We start from the raw sequence: 21650 nt of genomic DNA, 5'->3' as shown, positions 1-21650 counted from the left end.
GTAATGCAAGAGTGGAAAATGAGGAGTAAAAAAGAACAGGGATGGAGAGCAGTTAAAAAATAAGGTGAAATGGAGCGCAGAATAGAGAGGAGAAAAACAGGAATTAGGAAGGCAAGACGCGGGAGTAGAGTGTAAAGAGACATAAGCGTTTTGGGCTTTAGTAAAATATTTTGCAGTAACTCTACACAAAAATATCATAAGCAGATATGCAGGTTAATACATTGCCTCCAAATCCGAACTAGACAGGCTAGCTTAAAAAACAGCAATACAATTTGCGACCCGATTACACCTACAGCAGAGATAAAACATAAAACAGTAAGTTTGTTACCATCAGGCATGCTTAGCTTCAAAATCATTCTCTTAAGTTTTGCAGTGCAACTTAGCTTCTGTAGCATCTATACTATACAGCAAAGTTAGGTATGTAAGGATTGACAAAAGCTTAAGACATTTGCTAGAGTTCAGTAGGCGACTTTAAATTATACATAAAAGTGACATTGCCTACCTAAAATTCAAGTTTACAGTACGGTGCAAGTTCTTCCTATAAGCAGTTCAAATATTAAATATTGGTAACAGAGCCGGAGAGTATGTTTCTCCTGCTTATTGCAGGCATCAAGTATTGGCCATGTTATTTTACATTTGATAATATTCTATGCTGTTTGGGGATTTCTAAAATTGGATACTGAGGTGTTATGCATACTGAGGTGGTATGGATACTGAGGTAATATGGGTAGTGAGGTGGCAAGGATACTGGGGTGGCATGGATACTGAAGTTGTGTGGATATGGAGGCAGTATGGATACTGAAGTGATATGGTGACAAGGGTGGTATGGTTACACTAGGGATGTTATTTTTTGAGGAAAATGCAAGTTGTAGAAAGCAGCTGTTTGGTAATGTTTATATTTTACTTGGTTAAAGACATTAACAGTCATAGATAATGCACAAAGGACAGTAATAAACCTCACAGTACTAGAATATACAGTAACAGCATGGAGGATACCAGGTGCATTATAACATCACAATAAAATGTATACTGGAATGAGATGACAGTACCCCTGGCAATGATTATTTATATAGGGCAATTTTCAAAACTTCAGTTCTAGTGCAGACTCTTTCACCACAAACTTTACGAGAAACGTAAACAACTCTGATAAAAACAAAACAAAAAGAGAGCATAGAAAGAAAAAGCATGGATTCATTGGCAAAACACACAGCAAGCAGATGAAGAAATTTCAAGGAACAGATGTGTGCAAACTATAACCAACTAATCAAAGATACAGAAGTGCAGTTTAGATCTGACCTCTTCAACACTAGCATTTAGTTAAGACCAGATAATGGAAGACTTTATTTTATTTATTTTATTTTATTTATTTATTCTACATTTGTTTACTAATACCCGCGGTGGTGGTGCTGCGGTAGTGTTGTCGCCTCACAGTAAGACGCTGCCTGGTTCAATTCTCAGCTAGAGCGTCTTCTGCGTGGAGACATGCATGAATGGGCATACCTTCACTGAAGGTTGTGCGTCAGGCCTGGCAAGCCGGTACGTAAAAATGAACTGCCAATCATTAGCGGACCGGAGTTCCGCTGTGGCGACCCCTAACCGGGAAAAGCCGAAAGACACAAACAAATTCTACATTTGTTTACTGGGATAGTCAGACTGGACACAAGTCCATTTACAGCGGAGGCCCGGGGAGAAAAGCTCCACAGTAAGTAAACATAGTTTAACACATGATACTAGGTACAACATAAAATTCATCAATATAGAACATTAATACAGCAAAACACAGACTTGTGTTAAACAGACCCTAGAATGGAGTCTAGGAGAAGTAATTAGTGGGGACACTGGGGGTTGATTTAATAGAGCATAATGTAGGCATGGTACTGAGTAAAATATTAGGTCTGAAGTCTGTGACTATGGTGTAGCTGTTACCTGGAGTACAGGAGAGCTGAGAAAGAGAGACAGAGAAATGAAAAGGATAGAGATGGGAAGAGAAGTGGCAGTACAGGAAGATACAGCAGGAAAGGTGAAAATCAGATGAAAAGATTCCAAATTCTGGACAGTTAGCAGAGAATAGCTATAAGGGAGTGCTAACCAATGTGAACGGTCAAAGGGCAACATAACTACCTATGTGAAGGCTCAAGGGGCAGCATAACTAATCTGCGTGGTAGGATACAACATGAAAAGTAAGAGTACAGGATTTTGAAGGGGATGTGGTTGGTGAAGTGAACTCCAGCGGTGGCCATTAGAAAAAGGATGCGAAGTGATGCCGATGGACAAAATACTGGTTCTAACTTCCATTATTTGGGGAGGATTCTCAGGGGTAGTACTGCAGGCATCACTGAATCTTCTAGCTTTGATGAGTTTTAGAACAAGTTGAAACCAGATCCGTAAAATCCACACAGAAAATGGTAAAAAGAATTAAGTTCCTTCTTAACTCCAAGCTTAGCCACACGACAAAAGAAGAATTCCCCATTCCTCTGTCACTACAATGTTACTGATCAATTCAAGTGACAGTCATTTCAGTCCTGCTCCACTGATAAAAATATTATTCATTTTAAAACTACCCCTCCCCGACAAACATATGAAGATCTTAATGCACCTTAGCAGTGTAAATAACAAAATGGGCAACTCTAGATGTGTTGATCATACAAAACAATCCTGGTATCTCTTAGCCACCTCAGAATCTTGGCTAAACTATGACACAAAATAACTCTTCACCCAACTTTGACAACAGAGCTGTGTACAGAAGGCAGTGTAATCCACTTGGTAAAAAAAAAAAAAAAAAAATTTATAAATAAAGGTACACTAATTACATGACACCTGCCAGAAAAGTACAGTTGTGCACCTACCATAAATGTAGATGTTTGAGTGTATTCACTGTTGCAATCATTACAACTGGGTTATCCTGCTGGCAGGATGCATCTTTTATACCCCTGGTGCACTGACGTCAGGGAAGAGGCGACAGCAACCGATGCCGGACCTAGACTTTGGAATTCAGGCCGACTGCGGGTAGCCTGCCAGCAGGATAACTCAAGTGTAATGACTGCAACAGTGAAACACGATGAACATCAGCCTTTTTCTTAGTAACTTTATGGACTGCTGCCTCAGAGAAAATCCAAAATAATGGACTACTGATATGCCATGTCATTTCATAAAAGATTCATGTCAGCAAATATACTCTTATCTTTGGATAGATTACAGAGCTGTTATAATCTTACACTCCCACTAATCTCTTCCTTTGGTTTTATCCTACCTTCACATCTACGTCCATCAGAAGACACCTTGTATCCAGGCTGGCAGAGTACACAGGTGTAGAAACCTTCAGTGTTGGTACAGATCCCATTAGGGCACACGTTTGCAGTGGCACATTCATTAATATCTGAAAGAGAAGTACACCACACAAATCACTACCACTGATATTATCTATCACGTCACTGAAAACTTCATTTTATGAACTGAAATCACTGTAAAAGCCAAAATCATTGCACACACGTCTAAAAGATAGGCATTTTGTAAAAAATCGCTGAGCCCATTCAATTCTAGGACATAACAAGTTGCACTAATTTGGTCAATACTAACAAAAAAAAGCCCACTTTCTTGAGTCACAGGAATCAGATCACATATTTAGCAGTTTCATCTTTCAAAAAGTACTGAGTCTTCTTCAGAATACTTCAAATAGAGAAAGTAGCCACTTTAAATAACCTTTAAAATATGTTATATCTATCAGCCAATCCATGAACTTGTTTAAACTTCTCCTTGAAATACCTTACTTAAGTAATCTGAGTTTTAAAGACCCTTTAATGCTAACAACATTATTTAGTTCTAGGGGCTATTGTGAGCATTTATTCTAAGTTGGCATTGCATTTCTATTTTATCCAAAATTACTTCAATATCTCCTCTACATCTGTCTAATACAAAGAACATGAACTTCCTAAACTTCAGACTCACTAATTGATATTTACATACAGCATTCCCCATATTTTTTCTTTACAGCATGCACATGCTCATAAATCCTATATGATAGCTTACAAGACATCCTACCAATTTAGAACACATGAAAACTATCACAAGTATCTAGATAGACTACTCAGGTAGATCTGTATGTACACCTTGCCTTAGCACCCCACCCAGATAGAACTATTGTGTATCAACTGGACATCTGGACATTGTGGACATATGCCAGACTTCTATGTGCTTTTGGGTTTGTGGCTCTTCTCTTGTGATTTCCCTTATATTTTTCTAAAACATTTTTAAATTCAGATCCTTTTTCTAAATGAAACTGGGTACATTGCCTGCTAGTTCATATACCTCAAAATACCACAAAGTATTTCAATGTTGGATTTAAAGATGCTTTTAATGTCCTAACTATCAGTGCTGTGATCTAAAACCAGACCATTCACTAACAGTCACCTGACTATTATCAAAATGTATAACACCATCTTCACAATTCAAAACTGGAGGAAGTGTTTGCCCTAAATTCTCTCAACTCTTATAAGATGGAACAAACCCTGTCTGATTTATAGTCTGTCTCTTTAAAATGTTTCGTTACACATTGGTGACTTACCTTTGGCACCACCGTATGTGGTACACACATGGCTGATTCATGTTTTCAGCAAACTGGCAAATGTTTTCAGTTTCCTTTTCAATCCTCTGTAGTCTCTGTAAAATGTATTTTCACCACACTGATGCTATTGAAAGTTATGCTCTTTTTTTTAACCTCAGTGACATCATCTCAGGGAAAACATGAGTTGCATCCACAGACCTTAATGGACGCATGTGGCGCATGTGCAGAGATGAGTCCATTAAAGTCTAGGGGAGATCCCTAAGATGATGTCACTGAGAGAAACTAACCGTTTTTAATTAAAAGCATGGCTCAAATGAATAAGATTGTACTAGGGCAAGATGCATCATGGCACTTAACTCACTGGTTGCCACAATGCACTACTAAAGCTTGACAATACACTTTAAAAATTTCAGTCAAAATGTCCATTTCCCTGAGTAATTTTTTAACATGAGTCAAAAGCCTGGAAATTATACCTAGTTCTTTTCTCTCATTCTGTTTTACAAACTGGGATTGTCCATTACGGGTATGCAGATAATAATCTCAAATGTTCTTTACTATACAGATTGTAAATAAATTCTTGATTGTCCCAGCAGTTTCAAGTTCAGTGTCTAAGAACTGCACTACACTAGTAGGTCACCAAGGTATAAATCTGAAGAACTGAGGGGGTTTATTAATATATAAAATAGACTTTTCAAAGCTGTTAGTGTTACTTCACTAAAAGATAAAAAACAAGCCATAAACATCAGCATTTATTCAAAGGGAAAGACAAAATGTTGGCTCCTTTCCTATTTGTCTAACACCAAATTTGCATACGGTAGGGTCATGGCTGCTATCATGACTACACTCCCTGGATTGGTGGATGCTCCTATGATGAAACACAAAGTAATTCTTAGTTAAATGCGTTCTATCAATGGGAAAACTACATCTGTTGGTTCACTGGTTAAACATGTGTATATTAGCATACATTCTTTTACCATGTTTTATGTGTGCCATAACCCATGGCACCTCTATTTTCTGGTATACCCAAAACAATATTAGAACAGCAACAAGTCAGGATTCTGGTCCATAATCTGAACAGGGAGAATCATCACTGAAACAGTGGTAGTGTATGTGGACCAGATTATTAACCCTGTGGCACAAACTTCCAGATCCTTCCTACAGAAGTTTTGGGATTTGTCATATAGAATCAAACACACTGTTTGTTAAATATAAAAATAAAAACTTTGTAACTAAGAATGAGACTTCACAGGTGTCTGAGCTCGTAAACTCTCACAGGTCTTTCAGGAATATTCAAATAAGGGACTAACCTCTAAGCTTTGTGATTGACTCCTTGTTTTTCCATCTCCCAGATTTTCCCTCCAATCAACTCCCCTGGACCCTCTCATCATTGTCTGTAAGTTCTGTTAAATAACTGACCTGTTGAATGCGATGTATTAGAAGTACACTCATCCAACTACCTACTTAACTGAATAAATTACTTGAAACTTCAACAAGCTGTCTTTATTCCTCCCACTGGGAGGACATCAGAGAGAGAGAGAGACTCTCCTAGATCTGCTAGTTAAAGTGATTTTATCTGGACTAATCTTTTGTACTGTTTCTTGTAAGTCTTGAATCATTTTTACACCTTGCAGAAAAATTGCCTGTCAAAACGTCCTCATACAACCTTAGAAATCCCTTAATACACTCTTTCCCAGCCTGCTAATTCCAAAAACAAAACTGAAGTGCTCCAATCATACTTTCCCAATAGATTTCTTCTAGACGTCTTCCATTCCCTCCTTAGATACTTTCCTTCCTACTGCATATTTAGACCTAATTTAGACCTCAATTCAAAAAGTATCTCCTCAAACGATAGCAGCTATGACGCTGTCATTCGAGGTACATAACTTAATGCCTTTTACCCTTAATCCTCGTCGTGTCGTCATCCTAAAAACTGTCATCACATTGTTATAATAAAAAGAACACATTAATATAAATTCTGTACATACTCTGTTTTTTCCTTACTTTTTTCTGAGTTTAATGTGTTTAATTTCATTTTAATATATGCAATTTATGTTTTGATTATTCTTAGTATCTGCTTCATTTTGATCGTACTCATCTGAACTGTGCCTCAAACTGGTTAGCTGTAATCAGTGTACTACCCCAACAAGCACAGAAACAAGCAAACACACAAGCAAACAAACAAACAATAAATAGATAAATTAATGAATTTTACTTCATCTCCAGGGTAAAACTATCTAAGGTTTTCTAATAAACCATTATGTTTCAAAAAATAATGTATTTGACCTGTATGACCTACAGCCATTCCTCCGTCTGCTGCATACAGCGGGGGGTATCTATCATATCAAAAGTCATGAAAACTGCTACCCTGTGCATGTTAGCCAAAAGACATGGAACAGAATTTGGTGCTCACCAGCAGCATATTAAAGCCTTCTATACTCCAACATAACCCATTTATGGGTGAGAATTACACTAGGCTGAGCTTATGGTGATGTAGTTTAGTCCAACGGCTTTGGATTAGTCTGAAAATTTAGGGCATTTTTAGCATCTTTTTTTACATATTTATATATTATTACCTGTTTCATTTTCCTTTCTTCTCTTTTACTTTGGCATAGTTATTTTTCAGCTGCATTACTAATTAGAATAACAACACATTCACCATTAGTTTATCGGCCTTAGAATTTAAGGGATGCAGATAGTACACTATAACCATACATGTATTGTTGTTCAGAAACACCAAAGTAACTCTGTTTATATGATGGTATTATAATGCATACTTCTAGGGTGTTGAAAGGGAAATCAGTGGGGTGATGTAAGTAGATAGTTGGCAACTAGTCAATATTACTATATAAAGTATTTTTTTCTTGAGGAAGGAAAGAAATATTTTGAGGATATGGGGATTGCCCGCTATATTTTTTTATGTTTTGCAATCTTGGTAGCATCATTGTTTTGACTGGTGACCTTTTAAGTTTTTAGTTGTGTTGGCTTTGAATTACTGCATGCCTATTAAGTGAAGCATGCTCGTTCATAGTGGACCTGAAGGTAGCAGAGTTTGGCACACTATTCTTTACAAAATTCTCTGCATTACATAAAACCAAAGCAGTTTCTCATTTTGTAACCTAATTATCATCCATCTGATTCTGACAAAGACAGAGTAAATGAGCGGCCTTGTTGGCTATTACTAGCTCTATGAATACCACCAGACAAATTTTGTTTTACTCATTCTAATAAAGTTTTTTTTTTTCAAAGATACCTTCACTTACTGTTAATTTTGGGGGGGGTTATCACTTTTGGGGTTTCATAAAATATTATACATTGAAGTTAAGTGATGAACAACTGTGTTAGCAGTGGTTGACCTCTGTGAGCCCAAGTTTTCATCATTAGGAATGCAGGACTCATTACTGGGCCACCAGTACTTGATCAAGGCAAATGGTTTCGTCATTGGGAAAGCAGAAGTCAGTATTCGGTTAGGAGTACTTGACCTAGGCAAGCACAGAAAGTTTTAACTGACAATTGGAACATTCTTTTAGGGAATTGTAATTTAACTAATACTACTGGTAACAGTTCTGATTTTGTTCATAAAAGAAGTGTTAAAGAAATGTTACAAAATGATAACACATGCTTCTATAGACCCATCACTGATACAAGCGCGGACAGAGTAATATTTTTATGCATTAAGGACCTCATGTAGCTCTTAGGTTCCTGACCAGAACAATGCCATATTTATCTGTTATAATTGTAACTTTATGGGTATTCTTTGCATTTCTATTTGTTCCAAGTGTCCCGGATTTTATGTTAGGATAACTACTAGGGGGCTTTCAAAATGTACTAAGTAGCATTGTTATATTACTATGGTTCTTTGTATACATACCACCATTTGTAGTGGATTTAACAAGTTTTATTTTTCAGTTTATAACCATGAACCTATTGATTCTTTAAGAATATGTTAGAGATGAGGGAACAAATGGCACATGTGGCTATGTGCCGATAATTTCCCCTGGTTTAAATGAATCAGTAAACATTACATTTTTAAGCCACTCATAAACTGATGAAGATATAGTTTTTTAATGTATTATTTTGTGTTTTTCTGTGTATTATTAATTGTTGCATATTACAGATAATTTTCTCATAGATTTTAATGGTGATGATGATGAATTTAAGGCTGGTAAGGTCTGTAGTCATGAGAGGGTTCAGGATAGCCAACCACAGGCACTGGGACAATGACAGTTTGCTTGAAGCAGGACAGACGCACAGTAGTAGAAAGTGAGGGATTAAACATGCAGGTTAGTGGCTTTACTATAGCTCTAGCTGCCACTTCCGGAAATGAAGAGAAGAGGAAGTTATGTTTGAATACCACCAAAGGCGCCTTCTTGAGCAGTCTATGCATTTTTCTCACATCTAGGTTTCAGAAGCATAAATGCGTGCTGTAAAGTAACGTTCTACAGATGTACGCATGCTTAACATCACTATACACACTATAAAGTGTGCCTAACATGATTACTTGCTAAACCGTATATACCACAGTGTGATACTGCACATTTTTACTACTCATACAGTAAACCTGGACTCAATAATATTGTTAATTATAAGATGGTTTTGACCAGAAATCTGAATAGAAACAAATGTAAATAAGTACAAATAAATAGATAACTAAATAAATAAACAATTTTATTTGGTTATTTATCTGCTAAGTCATATAACATTTTTATAGAATGTTTCATGAGGTTTATTATGTTATGTACATGTTCTTTTTAAAGAAAAAAACTTTAAAATACAATTTTTAAGGAAAGTTTTTTTTATCACAGTTTTTTGATGGTAGCATTTGGACAACGAGGAGAGTCACACGACAAGGGAAAGGTTATTTAAATGATTTATTTTATTATTGGTAATGTTCTGATGAAGGCCAGAGAGGCCAAAAGTGCTTAACAGTATGTGCAATAAACAAATTTTTTTTGTGAGACATTTTCTCCCTTGGTGGTTTGTTTCTTCAGTATTTTTTAAATTAAAACATGAGCATTGAAGCTCTCTGTGAAGAGTATAAACTGTAGCAACTGCTTGTTCGTAGGTTCATAGGTTGGTACTAGGCTATCAGCCCTAGGGCCTACACACGCCTAGCCATAACAATTCCCTGGCTATTTCTTCCCACACTATTTACTTCCCTGGACTTGGTTGCAGCAAGCAGTTTGCTACAATTTAAACATTAAAAAAATGATTTTTTTTTATTAAGAGCTGAGCACTGTATTGCTCCGTGCATGGTACAAACTGTAGTAATGTCTTGTTATTACTTCTAGCAAATAGTTTGCTACAGTTTAAAAGAAAAAAGATTTCTTGAGCAAAAATGAGAGTAAGGAGAATTGGGGGTAGGCTGTAGAGACAGGACCTGACTGGCTGGTGCCCAGGTACCTGATACTGTCTGCAGGAAGCTAATTGGCATTCCTGTAGCTATGTAGAAGTCCTGTTTGTTCTGCTCTTCATTTGAAGAGTTGAGGAGTTCAGGTGCTAGTTTATTGGACTGGCACAGAGTGCAGGTTAAGCCAGCTGGGCTTTACTTTTAAGAATAATCCATAATCATCAGATACCCCACAAGGGGACAGAGAAAGACTTTGTCCTGCACATGGGCAAGCAGGTTCAAGCCTAGTTCAAAGGCACTGTTGAGGAATTGTTTACATATGGATTCTCACTCTACGGCATTCAATACTAACAGAAGAGCTATTTGCATTCTAGTGGATACCCCTAAGAAAAGAGGACTATGACTGATGGATTTTAGGTGACAAGAGGTATAAACTGGTCAATATCTGCTTAAGGAATTAGGAAGAGCAATTGTCCATAGACATCTGTTCAGAATGCTTATATAGATAATGTCCAGCACGGAGCTTAGCCTGGTAGTTTCAGTAATAATTTAAAGTAGACTATTAAATGGAATAGCTCTATTAATTAGGGATTTTTATGCCCCAATCAGTGAGGGCTAAAGACACCAACTATAATGTACTTATTTTTTTACAGTAAACTTGGACTTCCTGAAGGAACTCTTTAGACAAGTTGAGTGAGGAAGGGTGAGGGATATATCCTGTCACTGAAATCATTTTACTACATCCCCCAGGATCACCTTGGGGTAGATACAGTAGTCATCTTCATCATCATCAACATCATCATGTGTGCCTTTATTTGATTCTACAGATGCAGGCAAAATGTGGATACATAAAAACCTAGCAATTTACTTGCAATCTCTTCAGGAGTTAAACCTAGGATATTATGCTGAAGATGTTTAATTGTATTAAAGAGTTAGAAGGCCTATTTTTGTCTTAATATAACTAATGGCTTTAACAGTCATTATTCTTTCATCATTTTTGTTTCAGAACTCTGCCTGCATATATTTTGCTTGTTTAAATAAATATTACATTTTACTTTTAGTTCTCCTGGATTAAATTATTCGGGTCACTAATACCCGAAGTGCACCCTTTGGATGAGGCATTAAACTGTGGTCCCATCTGCTTGAGTTGCTAGTAGATCATGTGGATGTAAAAGATCCCATGGCACCTATCAAAAAGAATGTTTTTTTATTGACATATACATTACATATTATTTCCATATTTACATTATTTACCAATCTACATTTAAACATTCCCTTCACTCTTTTTATTTATTTATTTTTTATTTATTTAACATTTGTTAACCGGGAATGTCCGTCTTGGAATGAAGCCAATTTTCAGTGGAGGCCAGGGGAGAAATGCTCCAGACGCATGTCTTTGTAACGTGGGAGGAAACTGGACCACCTGGAGGAAACCCACAGGAACGCAGGGAGGATATGCACACTCCACGCAGAAGGCACCCCAGCCAAGAATCGAACCACAGAACCTCTTGCTGTGAGGTGACAAAGCTACTGCTGCACCACTGCGCCATCTGGCATCCACAACTAAAACATTATTTTCTCCAGAATCTTTGTCAAAGTCCATTTTCCATTGTATTTGAGTTAATTTAGTCTCTCGTTCCATCTAGTCCATGAAGCATAAAATATTATTCTGTCCATTTTCTGCACTACTTCCTGTTTACGTGCACCGTAAACAAATCCTATTAGGAGATGTTCCTCAATGCCCTGGCCAAATTTCCCCTAGTTGTATAAATACCACCTTGGGTCTTCCATGAAAAGAGGCTGCCAGCTTAGTGGGACTAACCCACTCAACAAAGAGTAAATAAATACATGTTATTGTTACAGTATTTTCATACAGCTGTGACAGTACTCAGTGCTTCTGTGTTTTTTTAATCCCCATTTTTTTTCTCTAAGATGTTGACTCTACATATTTTATAACTTTCCATTGTAATTAGTGATTATTGGCTATAGCTTGTTTTTTAATGGCTACAGCAGGACTTTTATCTAGTGTTGGGCAAAGTGCACATTTCGGCATATGGCCTTGACAATAGTACATATTAAACTTTCATCCCTTAGGTTAAAGTATTTTAGGAAAACCTAGAGGAATTTAAACTATTCAGAAAGGCTTCACTAACTGACTAGATTCTGTTTCTTAAGGGATACTTACAGGTGATTTTGGCCTAATCCATATGGCAATCTTCGATCTGATTCTGTTTGAAAGCCTATATGAGAAATACACTGCTAGGAGAGCTAACATCAGATCGGGGAAGCTAAGAGGAACAGCAAATCTGGATGGCGTTATACATCTGATAAAGTGGATTTATCACTGGTGTCCCATGGGCTCTGTGCAGAGGTCGCTTCTTTTGGGATTATTCATTTCAGATATTAAAGTGGGAAACAGGTTCTGGATAATAAACATGTTGATTACCGCAGACAAGGTAGCCCGATTCCTTCTATTAAACATCCTGACGTTTTCCAAGATGGTCTGTGCTTGAGGTGTCTACAGATCAAAGTGTACCTTGAAATTAAAACCAAAGTGCTTCTATATATCCACAATGGAGAATAAACCAAATCAATGAATTACTGTAATGCTATCTAGAAATCCATAATTACAATAAGTCACCCTGTTATTATAGGAACACTTCATAAACAAAAGGCAACTATAAACAAGAGCAAATATTAAGTATAAAAATATTAATATTTCAGGAAAAGTAGTTAATAATAGTGTTTTGGTGCTGAAGAGAAAGATCTAAGCATACATTCTGATTTTAAAATCTGTTCAGTTTTTGCCATTCCAACCATGGGAGATGATATATAACGCATTGCTTTGCTATAAATATCTACGGACTGCTCTAATGGAGTTCTTTGACATAAAGCACAACAAAACAATAATATCTAATTGCTTCTGATGTGCTGTTTTGATCTTTTTTCATTTTTCCTCACTTTTCTGCCAATACATACCCTAGAGAAACTACACAAATCAATACAAATGCAAAAGGTGTCACATCTAATAAAATATTTCCATTCATACCATTTGCTTAGCTCTGGATATTCAAACAGCTCTCCCAATATAACATGCTTACACTTGCTGCATATTTTGCAAGTGAGTAAACCATAAGGTTTGCAACGCAAACATGCTATAACTGTGCCTCAAATGTGACAAACCAGAACAAAGAAGACATCTGAGGTAACCGCATCAGATGTGACAAAAGTAAAGTCGGAACTAAGTAGACATCTGAGGTCACCTCTCATTTTTTTAATTTATCAAGGGATGTCTTTTTATTGATTTACTTGCAGTAGAATAAGTATGCAATAAATGTTTATTCCAACAAATGATATTAGCTGTTCCCGTAATCTTATTTACCTTTGAGAAATTAGTTCAGGATAAAGTAATCATATACATTTTTGTGGCTTGCTGATGCAACCATTTGTTATGCATCGTTCTTACTTCAGATAATTTGACATCTACCACTTAGGTCACTAGCTTTGGTTAAATATCCTACTGTCTTTACTCCGTCACAAAGACCCTTTCTTATAGCCCTTAAGAAAGTAAGAATTAAGACAGAAATTATGCAATGCAGACAGGTAGGCCTGAGGCAAATAATGTAAACGGTAACATTTGCTCCTCTAAGTTCTAGAGCACAGAATTCAATGACTATCATTCAAAATACAAGCGAATTAAACCCTTGAAACAGTCTCCTTTATCCATGCTACAAAACTGCAGAAAAAAATCTTTTACTTCATCTGATCACATCAACAATCATCTATAAACCTGAAAGCAATTTCCCACTTTTTTGTGTTTCTGCTTCACTTCATTTATTTATTTTTTATTTATTCATCCTTTGTTGACTGGATTAGCCCCACTAAGCTAGTGGCTTGTTTTCACGGGAGACCCGAGGCGACACTTATACTACAAGAGGAAATTTGGCCATGGCATAGGGGAATATCCTTAGTGTTTTCTACAGGTGTCACGGGACCTTTTACATTCACTTGAGCTGCCATCAACTTGAACAAAAGGCATCGTTTGCTGTCTTTAGCGATAACAAAAGGCATCGTTTGCTGTCTTTAGCGATGTAACAAAAGGCATCGTTTGCTGTCTTTAGCGATAACAAAAGGCATCGTTTGCTGTCTTTAGCGATGTAACAAAAGGCATCGTTTGCTGTCTTTAGCGATAACAAAAGGCATCGTTTGCTGCCTTTAGCGATAACAAAAGGCATCGTTTGCTGTCTTTAGCGATGTAACAAAAGGCATCGTTTGCTGTCTTTAGCGATAACAAAAGGCATCGTTTGCTGTCTTTAGCGATGTAACAAAAGGCATCGTTTGCTGTCTTTAGCGATAACAAAAGGCATCGTTTGCTGCCTTTAGCGATAACAAAAGGCATCGTTTGCTGCCTTTAGCGATAACAAAAGGCATCGTTTGCTGTCTTTAGCGATAACAAAAGGCATCGTTTGCTGTCTTTAGCGATAACAAAGGCATCGTTTGCTGCCTTTAGCGATAACAAAAGGCATCGTTTGCTGTCTTTAGCGATGTAACAAAATTTGCTGCCTTTAGCGATGTAACAAAAGGCATCGTTTGCTGTCTTTAGCGATAACAAAAGGCATCGTTTGCTGCCTTTAGCGATGTAACAAAAGGCATCGTTTGCTGTCTTTAGCGATGTAACATTGCTTGTACTTTTTTTATCCTAAAAATTAAAATAACATTTATAGGATCATTGGAGAATACTTGGGTAATGACCCTCGAGGGCCTTTTCAAGCCTAGCCGTGCTTCACAGAAATATTAGAAAGGTACTGATCCCATAAGTTCATAGCCGGCCTTAGCCACAGGCCAACTAGCTGGCCACCTAGGGTGCTGCTCTAGCATGGATGCTTTTGCAGTATTTATTTGTTTATTTTTGTGTAGTAAAGAAATGGTTTCTTTAAAATATGTTTAATGAATACAGGAAAAACTGAGGAGTAAGACAAAGTGTGAGAAAAAAGGAAGAAAAAGTAATCTGGATGGTGTAGGTAGGTAAGGACTGGGGCTCCAGGTGGTGTGGGGGAGGCGCTTTGTAGCCCTTTTGCCCAGGGCACCACTTGACCAAAGGCCGCCCTGCATAACTTATGTGGGGGGTGTATATAAATTTGGGCATGAGTGGGTGAGCATTTAGAAGCCTCTTTCTTTAACAGAGACATAGGTACCAGACCAGGGGTAAATTTGCAGCTCTAAATCCACTGGTCTATGTTTTGCTTGAATAAGTGCAGGGAAGAACTTTGCTTCACATGGATGGAAAGCCTGTCCCAGAGAAGGGCAGCCTCTTGAGACACATATCTGTCCCTCCAGCATGTCCTATTTATGTTGTAGACCAGGTTTAGGACGTTGGGTTGGGTGTTTCTGGTGATGTTTTGTGGATGTGCAACACATCCATTAAGGCTGGATCAGAGAATGCTTTGTAGACCAGGCATACGTCGCCTCTCAACAGCTAGTAAGACAGAGTACAAGGACACTGCTTTGAGATAGTCCAGGTAGGAGATGTTTTCTATATCATGTATTCTTTTTGTTTGGAACCTCTGTTGGATATGCCTGGTCAGTTACATGCCAATGGGTGCACTGTACTCAATGCTTTATCTTATGATGACAGAGTGAAATGGAACAATGACATCTTTGAACCTGGATGCCATACCCTGGCTCATAAGTTGTGCAACATGGAATTATTTTCTTACTTCTGTTCTGTAGACACTTGAATGCTGAAGACCAAGTCACTGTCTAGATGTGTTCCCAAATCCCCTGAGTATTGGGTCTACTCTTAAGCATGTATTATTAATTTAGTAATTTACAGCGATGGCCCACTACAGAAGGATACTGTCATGCACTTCTTAGAACTGAGCTTAATATTGTGATACTGGCACCAATTTTTAGTTTGTGTCAACCCTCTTGGAGGATGTTTAAGTCTTGGAAGGATTCAGTGTCTGCACCTAATTTGCAATCCATTGTGAATTTGGTCAGCCAGAGGCCTTTGGTGTTAGCCTTAACTTCAGAGAAGGAGACTCCAAACAGAAGCAACCCCAGCACCAGGCCCTGGGGGAGACCATTAATGACTGGACTTTTTCTGGAGATAGACTCCCCTATCTTAACTTTTTGGGTCCTATCTGTGAGCCAGTTGGCTATACAGTAGATGACAGAGGTGCTTATACCTAATTTGGTGAGCTTGCCCACAATGCCCAAATGGGGAATTGTCTTGAATGCTTTGGCCAGACTGAGGTATGCAGTATGTACTATTTTAACTGCATCCATTGCTTTGGCGTGCTTCTCAAAGAAGTTCACCAGGTTGGGTAGCATGACCTTCCCTTGATAAAACCAAACTAAATTGGATCTAGCATCTGAGGTTTTCCTATGTCATTATTTATCATGTCTATGATAATTATTTTCAAGGTCTTACATATAAGACTAGCCATGTTTTTGGGTCAGTAGTTTCCTGGGTCTGTGGAAGGCCCATCCATGTGTAGTGGGGTAACATCTGCAGTCATCCATTCACTTGGCACAAAGCCTGCTACTTCTAGAGGCCCCAAAAGGTCACATTTTATGTTATTAAGGAGACATCCTAGGATATTATCAGGTCCCATGGATGCAGTATATTTTGCCTTGGAGACTGCATTGCAGACCTGTTTCCTGGTGATAGTTGGGGGTGCTATGGTTATGGGGTATTTCCCAAGAGGTTTTTGGGGGATACAGTAGGGTAAAACTGGAACTGAATTTATCAGCCAGTAGGTTTGCTGTCCTCAGGCTTAGTACAGGTGGCTCCATTTACAGTTAGTTCAACACATTGTTGTGTATTGTCTCTGAGGTTTTGAACATAACTGAAGAATGCCTTGTGGTTGCCCTTAGCCTGGAATGTGACTTTTACCTCAGATGTGGCTTTGGTTGACTTAATTAGACCTCTGAGTTGTTTATATAGTATGAATAAGTTTTTACCTTGTTGAGCACCGAACTTGCTATTTTTGTCCAGGATTTTCTTTCTTTAGTTATATTACCTATCAATGTTGTGATTCAACCAGGTTGGCTTATTTTTTGAGCTTGTTGTGAATTTATATCAGGAGGGTACTGTAGCTTCTATACAGCTGTATACATGGTTACAGACACTTCTTGTGAATGACTCATTGTATACAGCAGTATTTCCTGGGATTGGGGAGCTAGAAAATTTTCAAGGGAGTCACTTAGAAGTATAATTGTTTTCTTGGAATAATTTCTAAAAGTTCTAGGGTTACCTGGTGTCTCAGGTTTTAGTTTTATTTTAAAGGAGACAGCTTTATAGTTTACCTGACTAGCAATGGCAATACTCTCAGAGAGGGTGTGTGTGCAATGGTCCCCCATGTTGATGAGGACTAGGTCTAGGATGTTAGCACCCCTAGTGGACATACGGACTACCTGCTCAAAGGCATTTATGTTTACAAAGTCCGGGAATCTTTGGGTCTGTATGTTTGGGGCTGTGTACGATTCCTAGTTTTTAGTGGGACAGTTAAAGTCACCCATGAGTATGATGTTGAGTTGAAATGGGAATGTCTCCAGTACATTTAAATATGTGTTATGGGTTTCTTGGATCATAGAGGGGGATATATAGCTTTAAAATATGACATGAAACTTTACCTATGATAATTTGGATGTGGAGAAGGTCAAGTGCATCATACTATATGACCAGGCTTGAGGTGTGTTTATTTTTATATACATTGAGAAAATGCCAGGGTGCTCACTGCAGCTTTAAACTATGTCTCTGTAACAGCACAGACAATTACATTCTCCAGGGTGATGAGAGCTTGCAGGGAGTGGAGTTTCTTGACCAGACTCCTGGCATTGAGAAATAACACCTTTAGATTTTCTTGGGTTTGGTTTTGCTATGTTGGAAGGTTAATCAGGTTGGTAATGCCTAAAATAGGCACTATGGGGGTGGATAAGGTTTTAAGCAATATTCAAAGTCTAGAGGGAAATGGTGCAGACCATTGCTGGCAAAGCAGCATGGTCTGTCAATCATATCTTCTCTGGCTGACAAATACTGTACCCCTTTGAGTGACACCAAGAACTAAGCCAATTATTACAGTCAATTTTATTCTGTTCATATTGGGGTATCTTTCCTGGTGATAGTAGAATACTGCCCAATGCTAGGGTCATACCAGTATGAAACACATTGTCCAAGAGCACAGTTGTGTCTCAGTCATGTCTCTCATCATATAGTCCAGGGAGGTGCATCTCAGATCATTTGTTCCCACATGGATTGTGACAGAGTCATACGGACACTTGCTGTTCAATGACCAGAGTGCATGTGGGATCTGACAGATCCTTGCCCTTGAGAGATAACTAACTATAATCTTTTCCTTGCTTACCCTGGTAAGTGTGACATTGGTGTGCCTCACAATGAAGTCTCCTATGACCAAAATGTTGGATTGTGTGGTGGCCTGCCTTATTGCTTGGTCGTAGTGACACTGTAAGTTGAGGATGAATATACCATGGTGGATGTTGCTTTCATAGTGTGCTTTTGAGGTTGCTGAGGTTATTTATTGTAATTACTTTGTTAAGATTTGCACTGGGTGTGATGAGGGTGGACAGGATTAGGAATAAGTATATTACAGGGTCAGCCCAGGTTGGAAGGTTTGGAGACAAAGCCAGAGAGGCAAGATTGAGTTGTTTTGGACATGTGTTGAGGAGGGATGCTGGGTATATTGGGAAAAGGATGCTAATGATGAAGCTGCCAGGTAACAGGAAAAGAGGAAGGCCTAAGATAAGGTTTATGGATGTGGTGAGAGAGGACATGCAGGTGGTTGGTGTGATAGAGCAAGATGCAGAGGACAGGAAGAAATGGAAACAGATGATCCGCTGTAGCGACCCCTAATGGGAGCAGCTAAAAGAAGAAGACAACTTTGTCTGGGAAGTTGTTAAGGCTTTGGATTTGGTAGATTTCTTTTTAAGAGCCTCAGCATAAGTATATATATATATATATATATATATATATATATATATATATATATATATATATATATATATATATATATTTGTATTGTGTCGTGTTGTGGGTTTCTAACAACCTGTTGATATTTGTTGCAGCTATGTATGAGAACTTTGCCTCTAGAGACAGGGTATAAGTGGATCTCTCACGTGCTGTGGGGCTATATGTTTGTCCTATAGTGTGTGTGCAGATATTGTGTAGTGTTGTGAGTTTCTGACAATCTGTTTGGTATTTGTAGTGGCTGTGCGTGAGACCTTTACCGCAAGAGACAGGGTATGAGTGTATCTCTCACAAAATGTATCAGATTGTTTAAGAAAGGTGGCTGCCAGAAAACATGAGAGAATTATTACAATATCTGAAGTCTCCCATTGCTACCAGGCTGGCTACAGAGACAGTAGGAAAGTGATGATCCATGGTTTCAGGTACAAATATAGTGGGCTTCAGGGAGTGTAGTACTGAAGGGATTCTGCTTCTCTTTGTGCGACCACCATAGGGAAGAATAGATTTGTAAGGGTGCTAGTTGGCTAAAAATTAGAGACATAATCCAATTTCTCAGAGTGGTGCCCCTCTTTGCATAAACCTGGTGCTTGTTGTGTGACTATGTGCTCACGAAATTGTAGCGGGTGGTTTTGATATGGAAAATGCAATTCTAAGCACTGCATCTACACAAGACACTGCCAACTGCCATTGCACAATGAGAAACAACATGCAAATTCTAGAACTTTATACAGGCAGAGAAGCCAACAAACAAGCTAGCCACCTGGCAATAGTAGGCACACACACTTTGAAATCACAAACAGTGATTCCCAGCTCAGAAGAGACCCGACTGCTCTCTGCTGCCACTAGAGTGCAGACAAAAGACTTATTAATGTAGGCACACTGTACAGAGCACTCAAAATGTAGAAATTAACCAAGTTAGAAAAATAAAAACAAATAGAGGTGTATGAACTCATGTAAGCAACTGTGGCAATAACCCAAGGCATTAAAAGTTAGAACTGAGAGCAGGGAAACATCAGTTAATGCACAGATATTAAATCAGCACTAGTAATTTACAAGACCATGGAATGTATCATCATGGAACTCATAAACAAAGACACTGATAATCTCCAAACTCTGGACCCTACCCAGTTCGGATTTGTAAAAGGCAGATCATGTCTCCTAAACCTGATTGACTTTTTTGAAGCAGTCACCAAAGCCATAGATGAGGGTAAGGTGGTTCACACAGCTTATCTAGATCTCGCCAAGGCTTTCGACACCATCCCCCACTGTGGAATTACAGATAAGCTCACTAAACTAGGTATAAATCCCTATGTCACAAGATGGGTTGCCAACTGGCTCATGGACAGAACCCACACTGTGAAAGTAGCAGACTCCAAATCCGACTTCAGGCCAGTGACAAGTGGAGCACCACAGGGTTCAGTCCTGGGTCCTCTCCTGTTTGGTATCTACTTCTCTGAAGTACAGGCTAACACAGAAGGTCTTTGGCTAACAAAGTTTGCAGATGAATGCAAACTAGGAACTATAATCGAAACTCCTAACAATGTGGACATACTACAAAAGGGCCTCACTGAGACAGATGTCTGGTGTCAAAGCCATGGCCTGAAGATCAATGCCAAAAAGTGTATTGTCATCCCCTTTGGTAAAAACTCTGTACCCATGAACTACCACATAGCTGGTAGTCTACTTAATGCCGAAAATGTGATAAGAGACCTTGGGACATATGTAGACAGTAGTCTCTCCTTTGATAATCACATCGCCACAGTGGTCAGAAAATCCTTCTATGTGGCTCACTTCATCACAAAAGGTTTCTCATCCAGAAAAAAAGAGGTCATTGTTCCCCTCTACTCATCACTTATTAGACCCATTATAAAGTACAATACCCCTTTTGGTATGTACCTCACAAGACATCTACAACAACTGGAAAGGCCACAGAAATACCTCATAAAGAGGATTATTGGCCTCAAACAGATGCCCTACGCAGACCGTCTCAAAAAACTGCAGCTTTACTCCATCGCATATCACCTACTCAGAGGCGATCTCTGCCTAACATACAAAGCTATGTCAAACCCAGAGCTGTTGGACATGCTCCACTTAAAAAAATACCAATCCCTCCAAGCTACACGCTCTAGGGACCTAAACCTTGTCACCACAATAAACAGAACATGCTGGAGGGATAGATTCCTGTACCACAGACTTCCCGTACTCTGGAACAGACTACCTATCTATGTCAAACAGAGCTCCTCATTAGCACTCTTTCAAGAAAAATTTTGATGATTGGATGGGAAATAGGAAATTCACCCTGGGGATCACTTCTGTTGCTCTGCTCGACAGGGGCACTGGAAAATAATCTTCTTGGGTGGCGAAAGCCAGGGTACATTTTTGGCTAGGCTTATATAGGCCCTAGGGCCAATAGCCTAGTATCTACCTATGAACCTATGAAGACAAAATTGCAATTCATCTATGCAGAGTAAATGTTCAGATCTGGATGCATCTGGATTCAGAAATAATATTCAAATACAGTGGTAAAAGCAATAATTCCTAAAAGCTATTTTGAAATATGAAAACTTTGTAAATGTGCACAAATATAGCATTAGCTTTAGTATATATCATGATAGAGTACAAATCGGCACTTTAAAGATCTTAAGTAGCACAGTGGATGAATCAGGACTCAGCAAAAAAAAAACAAAAAAAAAAACAAGTTAGCATTTTGGCCAGTAACAAACACACACAATCTGAGGTGGGAAGCTCGGAAG

The 21650-nt window shown here is 38.4% G+C and overlaps 1 protein-coding gene across 1 annotated transcript in view; it reads right to left on the bottom strand.

Annotated features, from left to right (window-relative positions):
• The window catches only part of LTBP2 (latent transforming growth factor beta binding protein 2), a 3457946-nt gene that overhangs the window by 583784 nt on the left and 2852512 nt on the right, over positions 1-21650 (bottom strand). Inside the window, exon 21 of the mRNA XM_044074624.1 lies at positions 3251-3376. Coding sequence (XP_043930559.1) covers positions 3251-3376 — 126 coding nt within the window. The remainder of the gene's footprint in view (positions 1-3250; positions 3377-21650) is intronic.

This window comes from Protopterus annectens, chromosome 6.part0 (genome assembly GCF_019279795.1).
Source record: "Protopterus annectens isolate FY-2018-M chromosome 6.part0, PAN1.0, whole genome shotgun sequence".
Lineage (NCBI taxonomy): Eukaryota > Metazoa > Chordata > Ceratodontiformes > Protopteridae > Protopterus > Protopterus annectens.
The sequence above is the reverse complement of the archived record's forward strand: the minus strand, read 5'-3'. Positions and strand labels throughout refer to the sequence as shown.